This window comes from Balaenoptera physalus (assembly GCF_965194825.1).
Source record: "Balaenoptera physalus genome assembly, chromosome: 10".
In the NCBI taxonomy this organism is placed as follows: domain Eukaryota; kingdom Metazoa; phylum Chordata; class Mammalia; order Artiodactyla; family Balaenopteridae; genus Balaenoptera; species Balaenoptera physalus.
In genome coordinates, this window is record NC_138889.1 from 57,582,058 (window position 1) to 57,605,717 (window position 23,660).

The window sequence follows — 23,660 nt, forward strand, 5'->3', positions numbered from 1 at the left end:
GACTGACTATTAAACAGGAAATTTGAATAAAGCTTAGTATTGCTATGATCAGGGAAGGATAGGATGCTCTGGGAATGCAGAGTATCTAACCTGAATTGCCTGGGGTAAGGTTGGGGAGATGGGGAAGAAAGAAGGAATACTGTAGTGGATACTTGAAGGAGTAGGACTTAATGAGGCATTTTCTTTCTTTCATTTTTTTTTTTAATGAAGTATAACTGACTTACTATATTATATTAGATTTAGGTGTATGAAACATTTTCTTGGGAAGGAGTGGCACTGATAGTAGTAGGGTGGAAGGATACCAAACAGAGGGAGCAGTGTCTAAGGATCCAGAAGTAAGAGTGGATATGATATATTCAAGGAATTGGGAGGAATTCATTGTAATATAACATAGAGTTGAGAGATAGAGGAGGGAAGGGGAGTGCCTATAGATAAGGCAGGGGCTAAATAATGAAGAATTCTTTTCAGCCTTGATTTGATTTAATTCTTCTAGTGAATCATAGACAGCAGGAAGGGCTCTTAGGGATCAATTCATTCAACCTTGGAGTTTTCAGAAAAAAGGTAATTTGTTTGAGGTTGTACAGGTAAGAAGTGTCTGTGCCAGGATACGAACACAGATTTGCCTCCCAGGCTGTACAATTCTTTGTGGTTCTTCAATTGTTTTTCTAAAGTGTCTGGATTTTATTTGCGAGCTCTGAAGTTTTTCATTTATTTATTTGTTTATTTGGCTGCATTGGGTCTTAGTTGCGGCTCATGGGATCTTCGTTGCAGCATGCGGGATCTTTCGTTGCAGCACGTAGGCTTTTCTCTAGTTGTGGCATGCAGGCTCCAGAGTGCACGGGCTCAGTAGTTGCAGTGCGTGGGCTTAGTTGCCCTATGGCACGTGGGATCTTAGTTCCCCGACCAGGGATCGAACCCCCGTCCCCTGCATTGGAAGGCAGATTCTTAACCACTGGACCACCAGGGAAGTCCCTGAAGTTTTTCAAAATATTAATAAATGAGAGTTGGGCTTTGGTTCCCCACCCCCCTTTTTTAGATATTGTGAAAGGGATAACAATTTGATGTTTACATATTAGCACTTGTTACAGATTTCTGCTACATACTTTGGAAAACAGGTTAGGTGCTCTGATTTTGAAGGTCTTTATCATTCTCTCAGTTGCTTAGCACTTCTCTTAAGATTTTTCCTGAATTATAAATCTTTATAATTTTTTTCATGTATTTTTAAAAATAAATTTATTTATTTATTTATATTTTTTGGCTGCATTGGGTCTTCGTTGCTGCGCGCAGGCTTTCTCTAGTTGCAGTGAATGGGGGCTACTCTTCGATGTGGTGCGTGGGCTTTTCATTGCAGTGGCTTCTTTTATTGCAGAGCACGGGCTCTAGGAGCGTGGACTCAGTAGTTGTGGCTCACGGGCTCTAGGGCACAGACTAAATAGTTGTGGCGCATGGGCTTAGTTGCTCTGCGGCACGTGGGATCTTCCCAGACCAGGGATTGAACCTGTGTCCCCTGCATTGGCAAGCGGATTCTTAACCACTGCACCACCAACTAAGTCCCTCGTATTTTTTCCTAAGAAGATAAGTTTGCATTTTGTGTATTGTTCTCTATGGTTGGTCTCTATAGCCTAGCCCCTTCTTTCCTTTTTAGCTTTCGTTCCCATCATTCCTCACCTTGAACTTTATGCTGTAGTCACTCTGCTAATCATCCTGCTTTTCTTCACCATTTTGCCTTCATTGTAACTTATTCTCCTCTGCCTGCAAAACTGCCACTTTTCGCGTAGCACACTTCTGCTTATTCCCAGGATCTACATTAGGTAATATATCTAGGAAGCCTTTCTTAACTAACTGTACTGCTGAGTGGGCTAAATAGCACTCATCTGTATTTTTGTAACACCCTGTTTATGCTACTGTAGCATTTATCAGTAGGTGTTCTGTTTGTTTAATTCTTTATTCCACAAGACTGTGAGCTTCTCAAGGCGCCAGTCTTGATTTTTTCGTTCTTTAATTCGCAGTGCTTTGTAGTGTCGGGCACAAGTAGATGCTCAGTAAACGTTAAGTAGCTGAGCTATATCACAAGCTATAATTTGACATACTTAATTGTTCATAGGGCCATGATAGGCTTATTGTGAGCACTTTTGTATAAAACAAAGAATTTGTTTAGGCCTAAACTTCTTGACTTGGAGTTCTGTCCATGAATTTTAGACTTACATAAACTCATTGTCTGTTCTTCTACCCTACTGCTCACTGCTCTATATAGTTATTGTGCCACTGTACTTCACTGTGTTGAGATTTAGCTACCTGACCCTTCCAGCCTCAATTTGTCTCTTTGCTCCTTCCTTCCTTCTCTCCTTCCTTCCTTCCTTCCTTTCCTTCCTTTACTTTTCTTTCTTTCTTTTCTTCCTTTCTTTTACATTGAGCTACTACCTGAATTCAACAAGTGCTGTCTATGTACTGGAGGTGTAGTGGTCAAAAACAGATTCCCTGCTCTCATGGGACATATATTCTAAAGAGAGGTAGAGTAAACAAAATGATTTCAGAGAGTGATGTCTTATACAGAAGGTAAATAGTGATGGAGGAATGGGAAGTTTCACAATGGGAAGTTTCACTGTAAAGTTAAGGATTAGTAAAAGCCTTTCTATGGAGACAGTGTTTGTGCTGAGTCTTTTTTTTTTTTTTTGATTAATTAATTTTTGGCTGTGTTGGGTCTTCATTGAGGTGCACGGGCTTCTCGTTGAGGTGGCTTCTCTTGTAACGGAGCACGGGCTCTAGGTGCGCGGGCTTCAGTAGTCGTGGCTCACGGGCTCTAGAGCACAGGCTCAGTAGTTGTGGCACACGGGCTTAGTTGCTCCGCGGCGTGTGGAATCTTCCCAGACCAGGGCTCGAACCTGTGTTCCCTGCATTGGCAGGCGAATTCTTAACCACTGTGCCACCAGGGAAGTCCCTGTGCTGAGTCTTTTTTTTTGGTTCTTGTTTACATGTTTAATCTTAATAAACAGACGAACTCGGCACACTAATCTTCAGGACACAAACAAGGAGCAGGCAGCTGGGGCCATGGAACACAAGTCCACCGGGACAGCTGGTAGACCCGGCGGCTGGGGCCTGTGCTGAGTCTTAAATGACAGAAGGAAGCCAGCCATGTGAAAGTTGGAGGAAGGACCTTCAGGAAGAGGCAATAGCTGGTAGAAAGGCTCTAAGGCATAGGTGAGCTTTGATGTGCTTCCAGAACAGGAGTAAGAAGGCTGGTATAGGTGGAACATAGATAATAGAAAAGTGATATGAGATGAGGTCTGAGAGGTGGATGGGGCAGGTAGAGTACCTTGGAGGCTGTTGTAAGATGTTTGGATTTTATTCTAAGTATTATGGGATACCATTGGAAAATTTTATGCAGAAGGATAACATAATAATTTACCGCTTTCAACGTATCTCATTCTTGAAGTTTTCTTGAAGTTCATATCAAATAAATTGACTTTTTCCCTCATTCCTTCATTTAAGCCATAATTATTGAGTACCAAGCCCGTGTGTCTCTTACTGTAGTTTTCACACTTTATCCATTTATGTCAGGTTTAGTATGTTTGTCTTATCTCCCTGATGAGATTGTGAAGTCCTTAAGGAGAGTGACCATGTTGTACCCTTTACTGTATCCTTTCAGGGTTTAATGTGGTGACTTACCCATAGAGGATGCTTAGTAAACATTTCCTAAAACAAATCTACACAGGTTAATTGTATAACTGGGAAGTTCTTAAGAAACACACAAGTCAAAATTGTTTTCTTATTACTTGACAATTGTTTCTCCAGTACATCCATATATAGCTGCCTCCTATCAGTGGTGGAGATTTGTTCATATGGGAAGCATTATATCTTATTTAAGTCTGCTACATACAGAGCCAGACAGATCCAAATCAACCTGTCATTTCTTCTCTTTGGTCCCTTTTTCCCTTTGTTTGTTTGTTTTTATTATTTATTGACCATCTGTTATGTGCCAGGCACTGTGCGAAGGGGGACACAATAGTGAGCAAAAGCCATGGCCCTGCTCTCATGGACCTTAGAATTTAGGTATGAGGTAGACAGACAAATAAGACACAAATGAAGGTGTAATATAAGTTGAAATAAGGAGCTCACGACAGAAAGGAGTGAGGTCCCATGGGGGTATATCATAGAGGTACTTGGTCTTTAGGAGTTGAGGGGGTACAGCAATCAGGAAAAGCTTCTGAACCTGAGCTCTAAAGGAGGAATAAGGCACTAACTTGGCAGGAAGAGTTGGGAGTGTGAGGTGTAAGGACATTTCAGGCAGAGGAGCAGGAAGTGTAGAAACTGTGGTGGGTGGAAACATGACACAGTTGAGGGACCAAAAGAGGGCCTGGCAGTAACAGAGCTAGTGTGTGGTATGAGATTAGGCTGGAGGGGGTGGGTGGGACCAGCTCATGCAGAGCCTTTAGAACAACTAAAAGCTATTAAAGGATTTTAGCAGCCTTGCAATTTTGGACAAATTATTTAATCCTTCTGGTTCTTGGTTTTCTCATCTCTAAAGTGAGGATAATTTCACATATTCTTATGTTTCTTTTGAAAATTAAATGAGAGAATTCATGTAAAGTGCTTCATATGGTAGTAGTTCATAATATAGACATACCTCATTTTATTGCGCTTTGAAGATGTTGCATTTTTTACAAATTGAAGGTTTGTGGAAACCCTGCATGGAGCAAGTCTATTGGTCCTGTTTTTTTTTTTTTCTTTCCCCCTGCACCCCCAACCTATCGGTGCCATTTTTCCCACAGCTCACTTCATGTCTCTGTGTCACATTTTGGTAATTCTTTCAGTATTTCAAACTTTTTCATTATCATTGTATTTGTGATGGTGATCTGTGATCAGTGATCTTTGATGTTCCTATTGCAAAAAGATTATGACTTGCTGAGGCTCAGTTGATGGTTAACATTTTTAACAATAAAGTATTTTTAAATTAAGGTATGTATATTGTTTGTTAGATATAATGCTGTTGCATGCTTACTAGACTATAGTATAGTATAAGCATAACTTCTATATGTACTGGGAAACCAGAAAATTTATGACCTGCTTTATTGTGATATTCGCTTTGTTGTGGTAGTCTGGAACCAAACTTGCAGTGTCTCTCAGGTATGCCTCAGAAAGTCATTCAAGAAACATTTACTGGGCTTCCCTGGTAGCGCAGTGGTTGAGAATCTGCCTGCCAACGCAGGGGACACGGGTTCGAGCCCTAGTCTGGGAAGATCCCACATGCCGCGGAGCAACTAGGCCTGTGAGCCACAATTACTGAGCCTGCGCGTCTGGAGCCTGTGCTCCGCAACAAGAGAGGCCACGATAGTGAGAGGCCCGCGCACCGCGATGAAGAGTGGCCCCCACTTGCCGCAATTAGAGAAAGCCCTCGCACAGAAACGAAGACCCAACACAGCCATAAATAAATAAATAAAATTTAAAAAAATTAAAAAAAAAAAAAAAAAAAAAAAAAGAAACATTTACTGATTTTTCCTGAGCCAGGTTCTGTATTAGGTTCTGAGGATGTTGAGATGGACAGTCCTCTTGCCTCTGAGTTGCTCAGTTTTATAGAGAAGACAACAATATAAACCATAATTACAAGATCGTATCAAAAGTAAGGTAAGGGATGACATTCTCACCAGAAGGATAGCATATGACCGTAGGTAAAGGCTGGGGCGGGTGGGGTGTGAAATGGCACGACCTGGACAGGGAACATTGAGAAGTTCACATGTGGCTGTGAGGGAGAAGGGGTGGGAGGTGAAACAGGAGAGGTCAGTAGAGAACCAATTGTAAAGGGCCTGTGTGCTATGCTGAGGAGCCTCAGTGTTATCCTAGGGGTGGCGGGAAGCCAAATGAGGTTACTAAATGGGGGGATGACATGGTCAGATGTGTTTATTGAGAAGTGGGCCCCCCTAATTGTATAAGGTAAAGAAATGAGAGAATTGCAGGATAAAAGAGGGTGCCTGGAGAATAAAGAAGGCATGTCTCCAACTGAGCTTCAAGGAAGAGTCCTCTGATTCTTAGATTTTGTTATGTAGTTATGGATGTGTCTTTTAAATTTTTTAGTTTGATTTCTTTCATGTATTAAGTAAAACTTAAAAGTATAAAACTTTTAGGAGAAATATTTGTGACCTTGTCTTAGACAAAGATTTCTTAGATACGACACCAAAAACTTAATCTATGAAAGAAATAACTAGATAAACTGGACTTATCAAATAAAAAAAATTCTTCAAAGAGACACTTTTAAGAAATTTTAAAGATAGCACAACAGTGTGAATATACTTAGTGCCATAGAACTGTACACTTAAAATGTACATTTACTTAAAGTGGTAAATTTTATGTTATATATATTTGACCACAGTAAAGAGATAATGGGACCAAATCAAACACATATAATGGCTTTGATATGTAAACTGTACCAAAAAAAGGGAGGGGGTAGATTTGGATACAGAAACGCACATAGCGGGAAGACAATGTGAAGACACAGAGAGAATGCCATCTACAAGGCCATACAAGGACTGTAAGGTTACCACAAGCTAGGAGGGGGTTTGTGGAATAGATTCTGTGTCGCAGCCCTCAGAAGGAACCAACTATGCTTATATCTTGATTTTGGACGTCAAGCCTCTAGAGCTCAGACAATAAATTTCTGTTTTTCTAAGCCAAAAAGAAAATTTTTTTGAAAAGACATACTACAGACTGGGAGAAAATATTTGCAAAACACACATCTGATAAAGAATATATTAAAAATTTTCGGGGAATTCTCTGGCAGTCCAATGGTTGGGACTCCTCAATTTCACTGCCAAGGGCCCGGGTTTAATTCTTGGTGGGGGAACTAAGATCCCACAAGCCATGCAGCACGGCCAAAAAAAATAGAAAAATAAAAAGAATATATATTCAAGAATAAGAAAGCACACCACCCAATTAAAAAATGAGCAAAAGATTTGAATAGACACTTAAGCAAAGAAGGTAGCAGTGGCAAATAATAAATAAGCATGTGAAAACATGCTTAACATCATTAGTCATTAGAGGAATGCAGATTAAAACAATAGTGAGGGGATTCCCCGGCAGTCCAGTGGGTAGGTCTCTGGGCTTTCGCTGCTGAGGGCCCAGGTTCAATCCCTGTTCAGGGAACTAAGATCCTGCGAGCTGTACCGCGTGGCCAAAAAAACCCCAAAAAACAAAACAATAGTGAGAAATTACAACACATCTGTTAGAATGGATAAAAACAAACAAACAAACAAAAGAAACCCTGACAATATCAAGTGCTGTGAAGATGGGGAACAACTGGCACTTTTCATATACTGCTGATGGAAATGCAAAATGGTAGAGCCACTTTGGAAACAACTGTGACAGCTTCTTGTAAAATTAAATATACACTTAACGTATGACCCCACAGTCCCACTCTGAAGTATTTACTAAAGAAAACTGAAAACTCATGTTCACACAAAGACCTGTATGCAAATGTTTATTGCAGCTTTATTTATAATAGTCCCAAACTGGAAACAACACAAAATCCTTCAGTTGGTGAATGGATAAATTAACTATAGTACATCTATACAATGGATTACTACTCAGTAATAAAAAGGAATAGCTGCTGATACACATAACAACATGGATGAATCTCAAATGCATTATGCTAAGTGAAAGTAGCCAGACACAAGAAGCAGCATACTCTGTGATTTCATTTATATGACATTTTGGAAAAGACAAAACTGTAGCAGAAAATGTATCAGTGGTTGCCAGAGGCTGGAGGTGAGGGGTAGACTACAAAGGGACACGAGGGAAGTGTTTGGGTGATGCAAGTGTTTTATATCTTGATTGTCATGGTGGTTACATAACTATATGCATTTGTTAAACTCATGGAAGTGTACACTAAAAAGGATGAATTTTACAGAATGTAAATTATATGTCAGTAAACCTGACTTTTTTTTTTTTTTTGGCCAAGCCATGTGGCTTGTGGGATCTTAATTCTCTGACCAGGGATTGAACGCAGGCCCTCGGCAGTGAGAGTGTGGAGTCCTAACCACCGGACCGCCAGGGAATTCTCAAACCTGACTTTTTAAAAAATGCTTTGGAGATCCCATTTCCCACTAAAAGGAACCAAAATTCCAAAGAGAAATGGCTGATTCCAAGTGTGGTGTAGGAAACGTAACAAGGTGACCTTGTACTTTCTTGTCATACAGAAAGCAAACATTAGCTATCAAAGACTTCTAGGCTTATATCAAAAAGACCCAGGAGATAACTTAAATAGACTCACACTGGCTAAAGGTGAAACATATCATTAAGGATTACAACTGCAAATATGTTGAAACCCATAATTTTATAATAATTCAAAAACAAAACACTGCATTAGTCACCTTTAGAAGATGCTTAGTAATCAACTCATTATTTTGAAAACTGGTAAGTTAAGGAATCAAGCATTTATCCTTCCTTTTCCCATGCAGATAGAACTTCAAGACAACCAGCTAGTTGATAAGGGGAAGTTTCTCTTTGTAGAGGTATTCCAGTTGATGAATGAAGAAGAATGTTAGAATTTATATATCACTGTTTTACAACTTTAATGAATTACTAGATCTAGGCAGTGATCTTCAGTGGTTACTAATATCACAAAAAGAAAAATATAGTTCCTGAGGGAGGTACACAGTACTACCTATGAAGTGGTCTTATAAAAAAATTGAACCTAAATGTGATTAAGCCTCTAAATCAAACTACCATCTCAGGATATACAGGGGAGAAATTGCAAGGGGAAAAAAAAGTGAGATGTAAAGAGATTTTACGTATTAAAAGATACTTAAGGGACATATTACCCAATTGCAATGTGCGGACGTTCTTGGAGCCTGATTAGAACAAATAAAAACTTTTTGAGTCAGGGAAATTTTATTATGGAGTGGATATTTGATATTAAAGAATTATTAAAATTTTAGGCATGATATTGGTTTTGTGGGTTTTTAAAAAAATAATCATTTTTAAAAAGAGGTATGGAAATATTTAACCAACAAAATGCTATGATTTCTCTGATTGGCTTCAAAATAATCTGGGAGGAGTGGGTAAAGGTATAGATGAAGCAAGATTGGCTATGAGTTAATTGTTGAAACTGGGGAATTATCTCTACTTTTACATATGTTTCAAATTGTCTATATTAAAAAGTTTTAAAGAACTGGCAAAAAGTGCTATGGAGATACCACATAAGAGTAAAACTGATAAGTTTTCATTTACATTAGCATTAAGAAGTTGTTGGTGAGCTTTTCTAATCATTTTAGTGAGGTTGAGCAGAAAGTGTTGGGGAGGGAAGAGGCCACTCTCTGACATCATCTGGTACCTACTCTCTTTTTGTTTACTCTGCTGTAGCCACGCTGCTATTTTTCAACATGCTTTCACCTCATGGCCTTTATGTTTGCTGTTCCCTTTGATTATGCCATGTAAAATACCCCACCTATCCTAGCACTCTTAACCTTAACCTGCTTTATAGTTTCTCATATCTGACCTATATATTTAGTTATTCATTTTTGTCTTTTCACTAGAAGGAAACTCCTGAGAGCAGGGATTCAATTTTAATTACTGCTGTACCCCTAGCACTTGGTACATAGTAGGTGCTGATAAATGTTGACTGTTTAATAAGTGTTCAGTAAATGTTGAGTGTACAGATTAATGAATGAACAAATGAATGAATTCTTCAAATAATCATTTCAAATTTTTCCTCCTCTGTGAATACTAGCCCCTCCCCTTTCTGAAAATTGAGAAGTTCTTTACCCTGTACTCCCACTTTAACTTGTATACTCCTCCATAATAACTAATCCATAGTGACTGCTATTATTATTATTACCTTTTTTTTTTTTTTTAAGGATTCATCCAGAGATATTAGAGAGGCTCTTCATGAACTCTTATGCTGCACTAATGTTTCAACCAAAGAAGGGATTCATCTTGCACTGGTGGAGCTGCTGAAAAATTTAACCAAGTACCCTACTGATAGGGACTCCATATGGAAGTAAGGATTTTTTTTGCTCATTTGTTCGCTGAATCTGATAATATGGTAAATGTACAATGTTGACATTATTTAGTGGATCATCATAGATTGGGGTATGGCCTTCAATTTTGTCTTCAATTTAGAAACCTGATTCAACATAACTAAACTCTCAAGAGTCTGGTTGCTAAATTGAATATCACATTTTAGGTTATTCATTTGTCCATCTGTCCACCTAGCAAATATTATGTGCCTGCTATGTGCTTACTATGTGCCAAGCCCTGTGGTAAGTTTTGGAGGTACAGAGATGAGTCGATTAGATTTCCTTTTCCTCTTATATAGTGTTAGTCACTCTTTGTCTGTTTCCATCATTGTAGAGATTAGAGGGAGGGTGAGTATTTGGTCTTCAGATGGAAAATCACAATCATATTTTCCCCTGATTACCTCTAGCTTTACTGGCTAGAGTCAAGCTTAACACTGTTCATGAATTGCTGTTTGAGGAGCTACTTGCATACATTTAATATAAAATGTACGTTGCTGTACTCCACATATTTCAGTGAGCTTATGTGATGAGATCACTGCAAATATATGATTTATTTATTTTCAAGAAAAATTGTTATTAAAAGTCGAAAAACTGGGGGTCAAATCAGGTGCTTGGAAGACATACTAAGAACTAAAAATGCCAGGGAATCTTGCTCTAGGTAACATTTTTGATACCTGGTTTTCTGTTTTGCCATTTCTTCCTGTTTGTTCAGTCCAATTCAGCTCAATTCATTGTACATTTATTGATTGTCTTCAAGGAGCACTCAGTCATTTGGGATGTGGGGATACAATGTCCCCTGAGGCACAGTGAGTAAATGGGCTGAGAGAGGTCAGAAAACTAGTGAATTAAGTTCTTTAAGACAGAACTGGAGAAAAGTGTACTTTCCTAACAGTATCAAGTGTTTTAAATGTGATGCCTTTCATACCCCATATAGCCTTCAGTTTGTTCATGGGGTTTGTTTTCTCTCTTTTGCTGATCTTCTTGTTCTGCAGTCCTTGGTGAAGTCCCATCTTCTTTGTGCAGCTTTCTCCGATCATAGTGATCCCTTCTACCTTTGACAGGTAGAGGGCAGGGTATCATTCATTTGATAGTTGATTACCTTATAGTGTTAGTCATCTTTGCCTCAGATTATAAACTCAGTGAGAACATTAAATTAAGGTTTGTATTTATTTTCAGTTCAACACACCTTCTACACCAGAACTTAATTAAAAATAACAAAAAAGCATAAATACCAGCACACATATAGTTCTTTATAACTTATAAAGGGCCTTCATGTAGTCATAGTAGTTAACTAATAGCCAATTAATAATAGCTAACTAATAGTTAATTAAGTTCTTATTATATAATGGCAGACACCTTGCTAAGTACTTTTCATTCATTATCTCATTTAACCCTTATAACAACTGTATGAGGTAATTATATTTAATCTCATTTGTAGGTAAAAATATATCTGCTCAAGGCCACAGAGTTATTAAGTTTCCTGTTTCAGATCAGATCTCTTCTGATTCTAGAACTTCACCCAGGATATCAGTTAGAATGCTTTTGTCTACAAGTAACAGAAAATCTGATTAAAAGTGGCTTAAACAGTAAGGTCTAATTTTTTTGTATAACAAGAGGTCAGAAAGTTGATTTCAGGATTGGTTATTCAACAGCTTAACAGGGCTAGTACTCTGGTTGATTTCTTTGCAGTTCTCTTGGCTTTCTCCTCATAGTTGCAAGATGGCTACCTCATAAGACAATATCTTAAGACAGAAAGAAAAGGACATTCCCTCCATGCACTTCTTTTTTTTAAAAAATTTTATTGAAGTATAGTTGATTTACAATGTTGTGTTAATTTCTGCTGTACAGCAAAGTGATTCAGTTATACATATATGTATATTATTTTTCATTTTCTTTCCCATTATGGTTTATCACAGGATATTGAGTATAGTTCCCTGTGCTATACAGTAGGACCTTGTTTATCCATCCTATATATAATAGTTTGCATTTGCTAATCCCAAACTCCCAATACTTTCCTCCCCCACCCCCCTCCCCCTTGGCAACCACAAATCTGTTCTCTGTATTTGTGAGTCTGTTTCCGTTTCATAGATACGTTCATGTGTATGCACTTCATTTGATTAGGAAAACATTCCTGAGACACTCCCCAGCAGACTTCCTCTCTTGTTCCATTGACCAGAACTGGGTTACTTGACTACCTGCAAAGCAGTCTCTGTAAAATGGGCTTGGGATTGCCATGATGAGTATAGACCAGTTGTGGTTGAGCCCTTGGGCTAGGCCTACCTTCACTGAGCACTTTGCTACTTACCTGATACCTGAGTAAAATCAGGGTTCTCTTGGCAAGGAAGCTGGGGGAAATGGTTGTTAGTTAAATTACCTGTAGTAATATCTGTCATATCAGCTCTTCTATCTTCATAATAACCAAGTTTTTAGATGAATTAACTTGAGTGCTGGAATAATTGAATGACTTATCTGAAGTCATAGAGTTAACAAAAGTAGATGGTTGAGAATTTGTAATTCTGAGTCAGGTTTTCTGATTCCAATTCCCAGTACTTTTTTAAAAACAGGTTTGCTTGTTTCTCATTTTGCTTCTTTCAGATGCTTGAAGTTTCTGGGAAGTCGGCATCCAACCCTGGTGCTTCCCTTGGTGCCTGAGCTCCTGAGCACCCACCCGTTTTTTGACACAGCTGAACCAGACATGGATGATCCAGCTTGTATCCTCTGCTGATTTAGCAGGGAATTTTGGCATCTTTTTCTGCAGTGTAGCTTGGATGGTCTGATGGTTTTGTTTTGTTTTGTTGTTATTTTTCTTTCTCATTTATTTTAGTTAAAAGTATATCCTGAGGGAGCCTAATGGTTATTTTCTTCAGCTTTTATTCTTATATTCACAGTAATTCAACTTTGCCATTTAATACTAATACTAATTTTTTTAACCATTTATTGAGCATCTACTATATTCCACATACTGTTTAAATGCTTCATACATTTTTATCACTGATCTGCAAACAACCCTGGAAGGAGGTATTATTCCCTGCTTACAGATGAGGAACTGAGGCTCAGAGAGGCTAAGTAACTCTCTAGGCAGCAAATCTGGGATTCAAAGCCAGACAGACATCTTTGGTTTTAAAGCCTGTGGACTTTTCCCTATGTCTTATTCCATGCTTAATTTGATCTGCAGCCTGAAGGAGGGGATGGGCTGAGCTAGGCTGCATGATTACTCTAGCTCTGATACAAGTTCAGGGGGGTTGTGATAGCTTTGGGCAGCATGCCATGCCGTCGGGTTGTTTTCCAGTAATGGGAATACATTTACATCAGTACATCCATACTCTCCCGTGGTTCTTTTCACTCAATAGCACATCCTTGGTGAGGTTTAGGGGGGTATTTATTGAGATACAGGGATCAGCCAAATAACTGGCTTTTGTGATGACCATTGTATTCTCTCTTAATTCTTTTTTTTAATTTTCACAGGGCATTCGGAGAATTTTTTAAAAGATCTGTGTAATTGATGTGCTAACCAATGCCTGACTCTGTGTTTACGTCTAAAAAAGGCACATCCCTGACCTTACCTCTAAAGGTGCAATACTATGACTATTTGAAATTCAGCTCATCAGAGAGAGACTTGTGGGCTAGGTGTTATTACAAATCACACGGGACATATTAAAGTGCCCTGAAATCTGAAGCCCCTTTCATGTTAAAAAAAAATACTAAACATTTTTGGAAGCCTAATGTAAAGATATTTTTCTGGGTAGTTGGAGAATTGTGTTATTTAAGAAATATGTTTGGCTGTGAATAACAGAGATTACCCCAAATGTATCTTAAATGTTAATTAGAGGGGTTTTTTTTTCCTCAATGTAAAAGAAGTCTGGAGGTGAGCAGTCTGGTATAGTAGTTCCACATTATTCTTGGTGATCTAGGCTCCTTCCATTTTTTCTGTTCTGCCATTTTCGGTCGTCCAAAATTATTGCTAGAGCTCCAGTCATCGGGTCCAGGTTCTAGGCAGGAAGTTAGAGGATATTTGGAATAAAATCAATATTCTATTAGTAAGGAAAAAGGGAACAATGGATACTGGGTAGGCAAATATCACGCTCTGCCATAGAGATACATACAGAAGATTGGAAGGTATGTTTATCTTGTATTTTTAATTTCTGATTTTCCCTCTGTTGCAAAATTAATATACATAGAAAGAAAACTTTTAAAAGTAGAAAGAGGAAATTTCATATGTAACACCCAGAGTCTTACTAGCCAATGTAATTGACTTAATATTTTGGTGTGTTTCCTCCTCCCTTTTTAAAAGCTTGCGTTTGGGATTTTGCTGTCATTTTATTTTTTAACATTTTATTTCATCAACAAACATTTGATGATAGATAGCTGCTGTCATATTGTCTATACATTTTAGAGTCTGCTTTTTTCACTTATGACAAAATGCTTATGATACAATATTAAAAATCTTTTATAAAGATAATTTTTAACGATTGTGTAATACTCCATCAAGTAGATGAAACACAAGTTATTTAATCATTCTCCTGTTTTTGGACATTTAGGTTGTTACTGATTATTTGCTATTGTAAATGATTCTCTGCTATTTGATTTTGAGATGTGGAATTACTCAACATTCATAAGACTCATATCTAGTACCAAATTATTATTCAAAGGGATTGTGCCAGTATATACTTTAGTAGGCATTGTACCAGAAGTTCTTAGTATTCTCGGCAGCAGGCATTATTTTAAAAAGCCTTTCTTTGGTAATTGGAGGGGTAATTGGGGTAATTTGGAGTGAGGTAATGTATCTCTTTGAATTTGCATTTCTTTGTTAGAAAATTGTAGTCATTTAACAGGAATTTGGGGGGTTAGAAGTAGAGGCACCAAATTCTGGCCAAGCTCAACCATTTATACCTCCGAGTTTACTTAACCCACTTATTTATCAGACATTGCAGTTTTGGTTCTCATTTTCAATGCTGCTAAAACCTGTCCAACAATGCCTGCATTGTTCTCAGATCATACCTTCAGACACTATGCCTACCTCCGAGACAGTCTTTCTCATCTTGTTCCTGCCTTGAGGGTATGTTGAAAACATCTTTCGTCCTTGTTTTTGGTTTTTTGATTTTTAGTCCCGTGTGGTTGTTAAGTAGCAGAAAGCAGACTGTATATTCTCTGAAAATACATTCATTAATTCTCTTTCTCTCTTGGGCTTTCTTCTATTGTTTTGTACTTTTCTCTGAATCTTTTTTTGTTTTTTAATAAATTTATTTATTTTTGGCTGCTTTGGGTCTTTGTTGCTGTGCGTGGGCTTTTCTAGTTGCAGAGAGCAGGGGCTACTCTTCGTTGTGGTGCACGGGCTTCTTATTGCGGTGGCTTCTTTTGTTGCAGAGCACAGGCTCTAGGCGTGCGGGCTTCAGTAGTTGTGGCACACGGGCTCAGTAGTTGTGGCTCGCAGGCTCTAGAGCACAGGCTCAGTAGTCGTGGCTCAGAGGCTCTAGAGTGCAGGCTCAGTAGTCATGGCGCATGGGCTTAGTTCCTCTGTGGCATGTGGGATCCTCCTGGACCAGGGCTTGAACCCGTGTCCCCTGCATTGGCAGGCGGATTCTTAACCACTGTGCCCCCAGGGAAGTCCCTGCTCTGAATCTTTTAAGAAGATTCATTTTTTAAATGTCCCTGGGTCTAGGGGCAGGACAGGAATAAAGACGCAGACGTAGAGAATGGACTTGAGGACACGGGGAGGGGGAAGGGTAAGCTGGGACGAAGTGAGACAGTGTCATGGACATATATACACTACCAAATGTAAAATGAATAGCTAGTGGGAAGCAGCCACATAGCACAGGGAGATCAGTTCGGTGCTTTGTGACCACCTAGAGGGGTGGGATAGGGAGGGTGGGAGGGAGACGCAAGAGGGAGGAGATTTGGGGATATATGTATATGTATAGCTGATTCACTTTGTTATAAAGCAGAAACTAGCATACCATTGTAAAGCAATTATACTCCAATAAAGATGTTAAAAAAAAATGTCCCTGGGTTATTGATTATGTTATATTAGGCAAGAAGAAGAAATCTGGAACAACATATTTTAAATCAAGGATAAGATTGTGTTATATCTTAATAATTACATAAAGCTATGATTCTCAACAAGTTTTTTTTTTTTGATTGCGGGTCTTAGTTGCAGCAGGCAGGCTCTTTAGTTGCGGCATGCGTGTGGGATCTAGTTCCCTGACCAGGGATTGAACCCAGGGCCCCTGCATTGGGAGTGCAGAATGTCATCCACTGCGCCACCAGGGAACTCCCAAGTTTATTTTTTAATAATAAACTCTTTATTATTTTTAAACTGAGAGATATAGGAAGAAAAAAATTTTAATGAACCATAACGATAATAATGGCAAACACTTACTGAATGCTGTGTGCAGGCACTTTTCTAAGCTCTTTATTTGTATTTACTCATCCCTGCTTAAGTAACTCTAAATGACTTTATTTAGAATAATATATGTACATGGTTAGAAAATTTAAACTATATAGAAGATACAAAGTTAAAAGTAAAATCCTTTTTGCTCTCCCTTCCTCATCCCTTTCTTGAAAGGTAGCCACTTTGAACAGTAAGAACAAGGATTATAATTATCATCATAAAAAACATTTTTACAACATGCTATATAAACTTATTTGGGAATAAATCATCACTCTTCTATGAAGTGAATGATCAAATAAAGGTTAAAAATAAATGTGATTACAGATTAATTTTTAGTCCTGTTTCTGTGGTTAGCCCATTTATTTCAGTTAACAATAGAAAATAATGTTATACCATTCTCTTTTCTTTTTCTCCTTGCAGCTGTGGCTATATTCGGTAGACCACGTTCGTTTTCTCTCTCTCTTTCCCTTTCTCCCACTTAAGCTGAGGAAGGAGAAAAAGGTTGTTTACAGAATTATCTGGCTTTTTTTTTCCATTTCTTTGTTTGGGTCACATTTTTTTCCTGGTTTCTTCGTGTTACTAAAAACTGAGCCACAGAAGTTTTTGTTTTTGTTTTTCTTAAGCCACAGAATTTGATGGTGCTGTAACCCCACTGTGTTTGCTTAGTTACCAGGTAGAAAACTAGTGTCATCAGCTCTTTCTCCCAATATCATGCCTCATGAGGATCCTTCCCATCAGTTCCTGCAGCAGAGCCTTGAAAGGGTTTACAGTCTTCAACACCTGGACCCTCAAGGCACTCAGGAGCTGCTAGAGTTCACTATCAGGTGAGGTGATTGAGCATCCCTTTCCTTTGACAAAGTTAATGTTGTTATGCTTGGCTTGATCCTTTTGATTTCTAATGTTGGTTATAGGCTAGTTTTTCTGACTGTGTTGACATGATTTTATGATGTTTTTATTTGGATTAGATTGTAGTTTAAGCATATTACAAAGAAAAGCTTTGTGTTCATGACAAGATTGATGATTAGTACAAAACTAGAAAGAGTTACAAAGAAGCTGTTTTCAATTTTTCTTGCCTTATATTAGTTAGGGTAACAGAAAATGCAACTAACAGTGGCTTAAACAGGATAAAAGGTTAATTCTTTCTCATAGGCGGACAGAGCTGAGATGGCTGATCACCTAGACTCATTCTTTCTTATTTCTCCATCTTCTGCATCAAGTGGCCTTTGCCTGAAGATCCAAACTTTAACTATCCCCTTTGTAATCCAGCCTCTAGGAAAAAGGAAAGAGCAGAAGGGCATCTTTTCTACAACCACTCCCTTTTAAAGACAGTTCCCCAAAGTTGCATGTTCTAATTTTACTTGTGTCCCATTGACTAGAACTTAAGTCACATGGCTATATCTAGCTGTAAGGAGCTAGGAAAGGTAGTCTTTGTTCTGGGTGACCAGTGCTTAGTTAACACTTGGTGACTCTGTTACTAAGGAAGAAGGGAAGGATATCGAGAACAATCAGCAGACTCTGCCAGGCCCTATTAGTATGTCCTGAATGATTTGAAAAGAAATGAAACCCATTTGCCTTTATTTTTTTTAATTTTTAAAATAAATTTATTTATTTATTTATTTATTTATTTATTTTTGGCGTGTTGGGTCTTCATTGCTGCATGCGGGCTTTCTCTAGTTGCGGGGAGTGGGGGCAACTCTTTGTTGTGGTGTGCGGGCTTCTCATTGCAGTGGCTTCTCTTGTTGTGGAGCACAGACCCTAGGCACGTGGGCTTCAGTAGTTGTGGCGCACGGACTTAGTTGCTCCGCGGCATGTGGGATCTTCCCGGACCAGGGCTCGAACCCGTGTCCCCTGCATTGGCAGGAGGATTCTTGACTACTGCGCCACCAGGGAAGCCCCCCATTTGCCTTTAGCAAAGACAATATCTGTCTGCTTTTGTAAATAGGGTTTGATTGAAACACAGCCACACTCATTCGTTTAGGTACTGTCTATGGCTGCTTTCATTGCTGCAGTGGTAGATTGAGTAGTTACCACAGAGACTATATGGACTACAAAGCCTAAAATGTTTACTATGTGACCCTTTACAGAAAAAGTTTGCTGACCCTGAAGTGATGCCTGGATCACATTTTCTTTCTCATCTGCTCCATCACCAAGGTGATTAAATTTAGAAGCTGCTACTGAAGTTTTTGGCTCTGAGCCCAGGAAAATAAGCTCTACTTCCCCACTCAGCCACACCTAAATAAACATTTAAGTTTTGTCCTTGACAGTTTTCTATCCAGTTGGCACTGAGAAGGTACAAAATGCACAAAAGCAAGCCAATTTGGTCATCAGCTGCAGTGCTGGCTATTAGTAGGTACTCAGTAAACACCCAGGTTTGAGTCACTCTGATGATCTGGATTTTATGAGGTGATAGTCCTGTTGGGCTTTGGGCTGGTCAGACCGCGGTTCTAGTGCTGTGGTCAGTCCTGGGCACTATGTTTCTAGTTAAGTGCATTCTGAGAAAGATGGCCAGGATGGTGAAAGATCCGAAAAGCAAAGCAGATGGTGCAGCAGTTACTGATGACCTACTGTGTTTTACAAATATTATTGCAGTTAGATGTTGTTAACCATTTTACAATGAAGAAATAGAAATTTGGGGAAATGAAGCAATTTGCTAGGAAGTAGCACAAATGGGATTTAAATCTAGCTTTGTTTGACTCTAAAATTGTTGCTGTCTGACATGCAGCAGTGAAGGGGATTCTTTTATCAGTGGCGATACGTCAGATGATCCCTGGGGTTCTTCAGAATTTACATTTTTCTGTAGTTGCTGAAAAGTGAAATATTAGTCAGAATTTCATACAGAAGTTTCTCTGATTAGGACTCTGGCCGTTTACTTGTTAGTACTAGTATCAAACAAACTTCACCGTCAAACACATTGTCCTTTGTTGTAATCTAAGCAGCCATGTCACCCAAATAAGATTTCATCTCACTGCTGTAGTTCAGTGAGGACCCTGGGGGATGATTTTTTTGGTTTGTTTTTAGAACTTGACATAACTACTTTGTCTTCACCACTGTATTTTGGGTGCCTTATTTAGGAGCTTAGTAAATATTTGTTGAAAATTCTGGTTATGATGGCTTAACCAGAAATGAAGACTTTTAATATTTTTATAGATGGCATTTTCTTCTGGTCATACCTCACCTTCAGTTGCATGGATTTAATCTTTTGTAAGGCTCCACTATCCTTGATCATAGCAAGAGCTGCTGTCTATTAAGTGCCCACTCTTCTGTTTTATGTACATTATTTCATTGAATTTGAAAACAATTCCATGAGAATTATACAATTTTTACAATGAGTGAGGGAGCTGGAGTTCATTAATTTGTTATGTGGTTTTTTAGTGCCAAGCATTGTGCTAGGCAGAAGGGACACAATAGTAAACAAGGCATAGTCTCTGCTGCAAGGGATCTTACAGCCTGGTTGGGGAAATAGCTAGGTAAACAGGCAATGCAGTATTGTGATTTCCACACAATACATTAAGTACAGGGTTTTCTAGAAGACGGAAGGGGGCCCCTAACCCTTCCTTTCATGGTTTAAGCAATGACCAGAAGAATGAATAGAAATTAGTCAAGTGAAGAAAGGAAAAGACTGTCAATGACAAGGAACAGCAAAGCCCTGGACTAGAACATAGGTTTTTCTAGCCCTTCCATCTTGTCACACTGCTCTGTTTCTGCATAAACAGTCTGTATGACATGAAGGATCTGGTATAGTGAGATTTAAAATCCAAAGACTTGTTTCATATCAAAGAGGAAATCAGAAAAATACCCGGAGAAAAATGAAAACAAAAGAATGAAAATCCAAAACCTATGGGATGGGGCTTGCCTGGTGGTGCAGTGGTTGAGAATCCACCTGCCAATGCAGGGGACACGGGTTCGAGCCCTGATCTGGGAAGATCCCACATGCCACGGAGTGGCGGGGCCCGTGAGCCACAACTACTGAGCCTGCGCGTGTGGAGCCTGTGCTCCGCAACGGGAGAGGCCGCGATGGTGAGAGGCCCGCGCACCGCGATGAGGAGTGGCCCCCGCTCGCTGCAACTAGGGGAAGCCCACACACAGAAACGAAGACCCAGCACAGCCAAAAATAAATAAATAAATAAATAAATTTATTAAAAAAAAAAACCTATGGGATGCAGCAAAAGCTGTTCTTAGAGGGAAGTTTATAGCGATACAAGCTTACCTCAGGAATCAAGAAAAATCTCGAACAACCTAACTTTACACCTAAAGCAACTATAGAAAGAAGAACAAACAAAACCCAGAGTTAGTAGAAGGAAAGAAATCATAAAGATCAAAGCAGAAATAAATGAAAAAGAGACTAAAAGAACAATAGAAAAGATTGATGAAACTAAAAGCTGATTCTTTAAAAAAAAAAATAAACAAAATTGATAAACCTTTAGCCAGACTTATCAGGAAAAAATGGGAGAGGGCCCAAACCAATAAAATCAGAAATGAAAAGGAGAAGTTAACAACCAACACCACAGAAATACAAAAGATCATGAGAGACTACTACGAACCACTGTACACCAACAAAATAGACAACCTAGAAGAAATGGACAAATTCTTAGAAAGGTACAATCTCCCAAGACTGAACCAGGAAGAAATAGAAAATATGAACGGACCAATTACCAGTACTGAAGTTGAATCAGTAATTTGAATATTCCCAACAAACAAAAGTCCAGGGCCAGATGGCTTCACAGGTGAATTCCATCAAACATTTGGAGAAGAGTTAGCACCTGTCCTTCTGAAACTATTCCAAAACATTGCAGAGGAAGGAACACTCCCAAACTCATTCTGTGAGGCCACTGTCACCCTGATACCCAAACTAGAAAAGGTATCACGAAAAAATAAAATTACAGGCCAATATCACTGATGAATATAGATGCAAAAACCCTCAACAAAATACTAGCAAACTAAATCTAACAACACATTAAAAGGATCATCCTCCATGATCAAGTGGGATTGATTCCAGGGATGCAAGGATTTTTCAATATCTGCAAATCAATCAATGTGATACACCATATTAACAAATTGAATAAAAACCATATGATCATCTCAGTAGATAACAGAGAGCTTTTGGTAGAATGGAACATCCCCTTCTGATAAAAACACTACAGAAAGCAGGCATAGAAGGAACATACCTCAATATCATAAAGGCCATAGATGACAAACCTACAGCCAACATCATACTCAGTGGTGAAAAGCTGAAAGCATTCCCTCTAAGATCAGGAAAAAGAGAAGGATGCCCACTCTCACCACTTTTATTCAACATAGTTTGACGTACGGATGGCTAACAGGCACATGAAAAGGTACTCAACATTACTGATTATTAGAGACTGCAAATCAAAACTACAGTGAGATACTATCACCTCACACTGGTCAGACTGACCATCATCAAAAAGTCTACAAATACTAAATGATGGAGAGTGTATAGAGAAAAGGAACCCTCCTACAGTTTGTGGGAACGTAAATTGGTACAGCCATTGTGGAGAACAGTATAACCTCTAGTGTAATGTAAACATGACTTTTATATGTACTGGGAAACCAAAAAACTTGCGTGCCTAGCTAGCTTTATTGTGATATTTGCTTTATTTGTGGTGGTCTGGAACTGAACCCACAATTTTCCAAAGTATGCCTATAATTGCAGTTCACATTATAAGGATTAAGTGAGCTCAAATAAGGAAACACCTAGCACACCTAGTACAGTGGACATAGGAGATGCTTTTTTGTACCTTTTTCATTAAAGAGTCCATAGTCTCCTGATGGATGTCTAAACTGAGGCTTCCTGAGGATTGTGGGCATAAAGAAATACAGAGAATAGGTGCCGCTGTTGCTGCTCATGTTGTGTCCACAACAGCAGCCGGACATGGGGCTGGAGGACGAGCAAAGGATGCTGACTGGGTCCGGAGTTCCCAAGGAGAAGGAAGAGGAGGAGGAGGAATGAATGGATCCCCTAACAACAGTGAGAGAGCAATGCGAGCAGCTGGAGAAATGTGTAAAGGCTCGGGAGCGGCTAGAGCTCTGTGATGAGCATGTATCCTCCAGGTCACTGACAGAGGAGGATGCACAGAGGAGCTCTTTGACTTCTTGCATGCAAGGGACCACCTCGTGGCCCACAAACTCTTTAACAGCATGAAATAAGTGTGCCGATTCATTCACCCCAGCCTTCATCACCTGAGCTTCGGGATATTTCCTTATGGTTTTGAACATGCCATTTGTTTCTTAATTTGTATAACTAGGTTCATGTGAACCTCAAGGATTTTGGCTTAGGCAGGTAGCTTCTGTGTAATTATCAGTGATTCCATCTTATTAAAGTGCAGTGGTCAGCAAAAAAAAGAAATACAGAGAGGAAACACTGGGACACAGAGCGTTTTGAGCAGGGCTGGCAAGTTTCTATTTTTGTTTGTATAATAGTTCAGATTTCCCATGGCTAGTTGGGTTGCATCTTGTTTTGTGCAATTCAGAACAAATGCTACAGGGCAAGGGTGGTAGAATGACTTAACGCTTGGGGGCAGTCAGCTAATGTAGAGTCAGCTGGTCAGTGTTCTCTATAATGTAGCAGAAGGCAGAATCTTTCTGGAGATGAAATGGTTCAGACGTAGAATGATTCAGGGCCATCTTTTGCAAGAGAGACATCAGAGATGCGAAAGGGAGAGACCAGCTGGCCGCCAAAATAGGATTTTACAGGTATGGTTAGCTAGTACAGGGTCTTGCCTTTTATTGTGCTTGATACCCACACATGAGCAGGCTCTCCAGGATTAGCTCAAATCACCAAAACTCAAAAGAGACGGTATATAAGCCACAGACCCTAATTTCTTCAGTCACTTTGGAAATAATTCATTTTTGCCCCTTTCCAGGGCATCTCCTTTCTTGTATCAAGGTTCTCAGGAGGCAGCATTAGCTATCAGAAAGTTGCCTGAAATAAGAGGGAGGGGCTTAGTCCAATGGACAATTTTGCGCAGGCTGCTATGAAACCTGATATAGTATCCCAGCCCTGAAACAGTTAACTTCCCTCATGAGCCAGATCTTTAGGTTTCCCACAGTTATCATTTCTATGTGAAATTTTGGTACTGACATTAAAAAACCAAGCAGCTTTCTACGAATTTTTTCTGAGATTGTTAGCTTGCTTGCTCGCTCTCTCTCATTCTCCCTCTCTCTCCTCCCCAAAAAAGAAGAAAGAAAAGAAAAACATTACTTTTTGTAGATGTATAGCATATTTCCAGAAGAATTTAAAAGAAACT

At 39.1% G+C, this 23,660-nt stretch overlaps 1 protein-coding gene and 1 pseudogene across 2 annotated transcripts in view; both read left to right on the top strand.

The window, feature by feature from the left end:
- INTS4 (integrator complex subunit 4) overlaps positions 1-23,660 on the top strand; it is a 135,847-nt gene that overhangs the window by 85,776 nt on the left and 26,411 nt on the right. Inside the window, exons 13-16 of the mRNA XM_082476777.1 lie at positions 9,846-9,988; positions 12,603-12,718; positions 14,930-15,063; positions 17,062-17,219. Coding sequence (XP_082332903.1) covers positions 9,846-9,988; positions 12,603-12,718; positions 14,930-15,063; positions 17,062-17,219 — 551 coding nt within the window. The remainder of the gene's footprint in view (positions 1-9,845; positions 9,989-12,602; positions 12,719-14,929; positions 15,064-17,061; positions 17,220-23,660) is intronic.
- Positions 20,299-22,759, top strand: LOC309636814 (cytochrome b-c1 complex subunit 6, mitochondrial-like; annotated as a pseudogene). The gene has a single exon. The product of its transcript is annotated as a cytochrome b-c1 complex subunit 6, mitochondrial-like (transcript).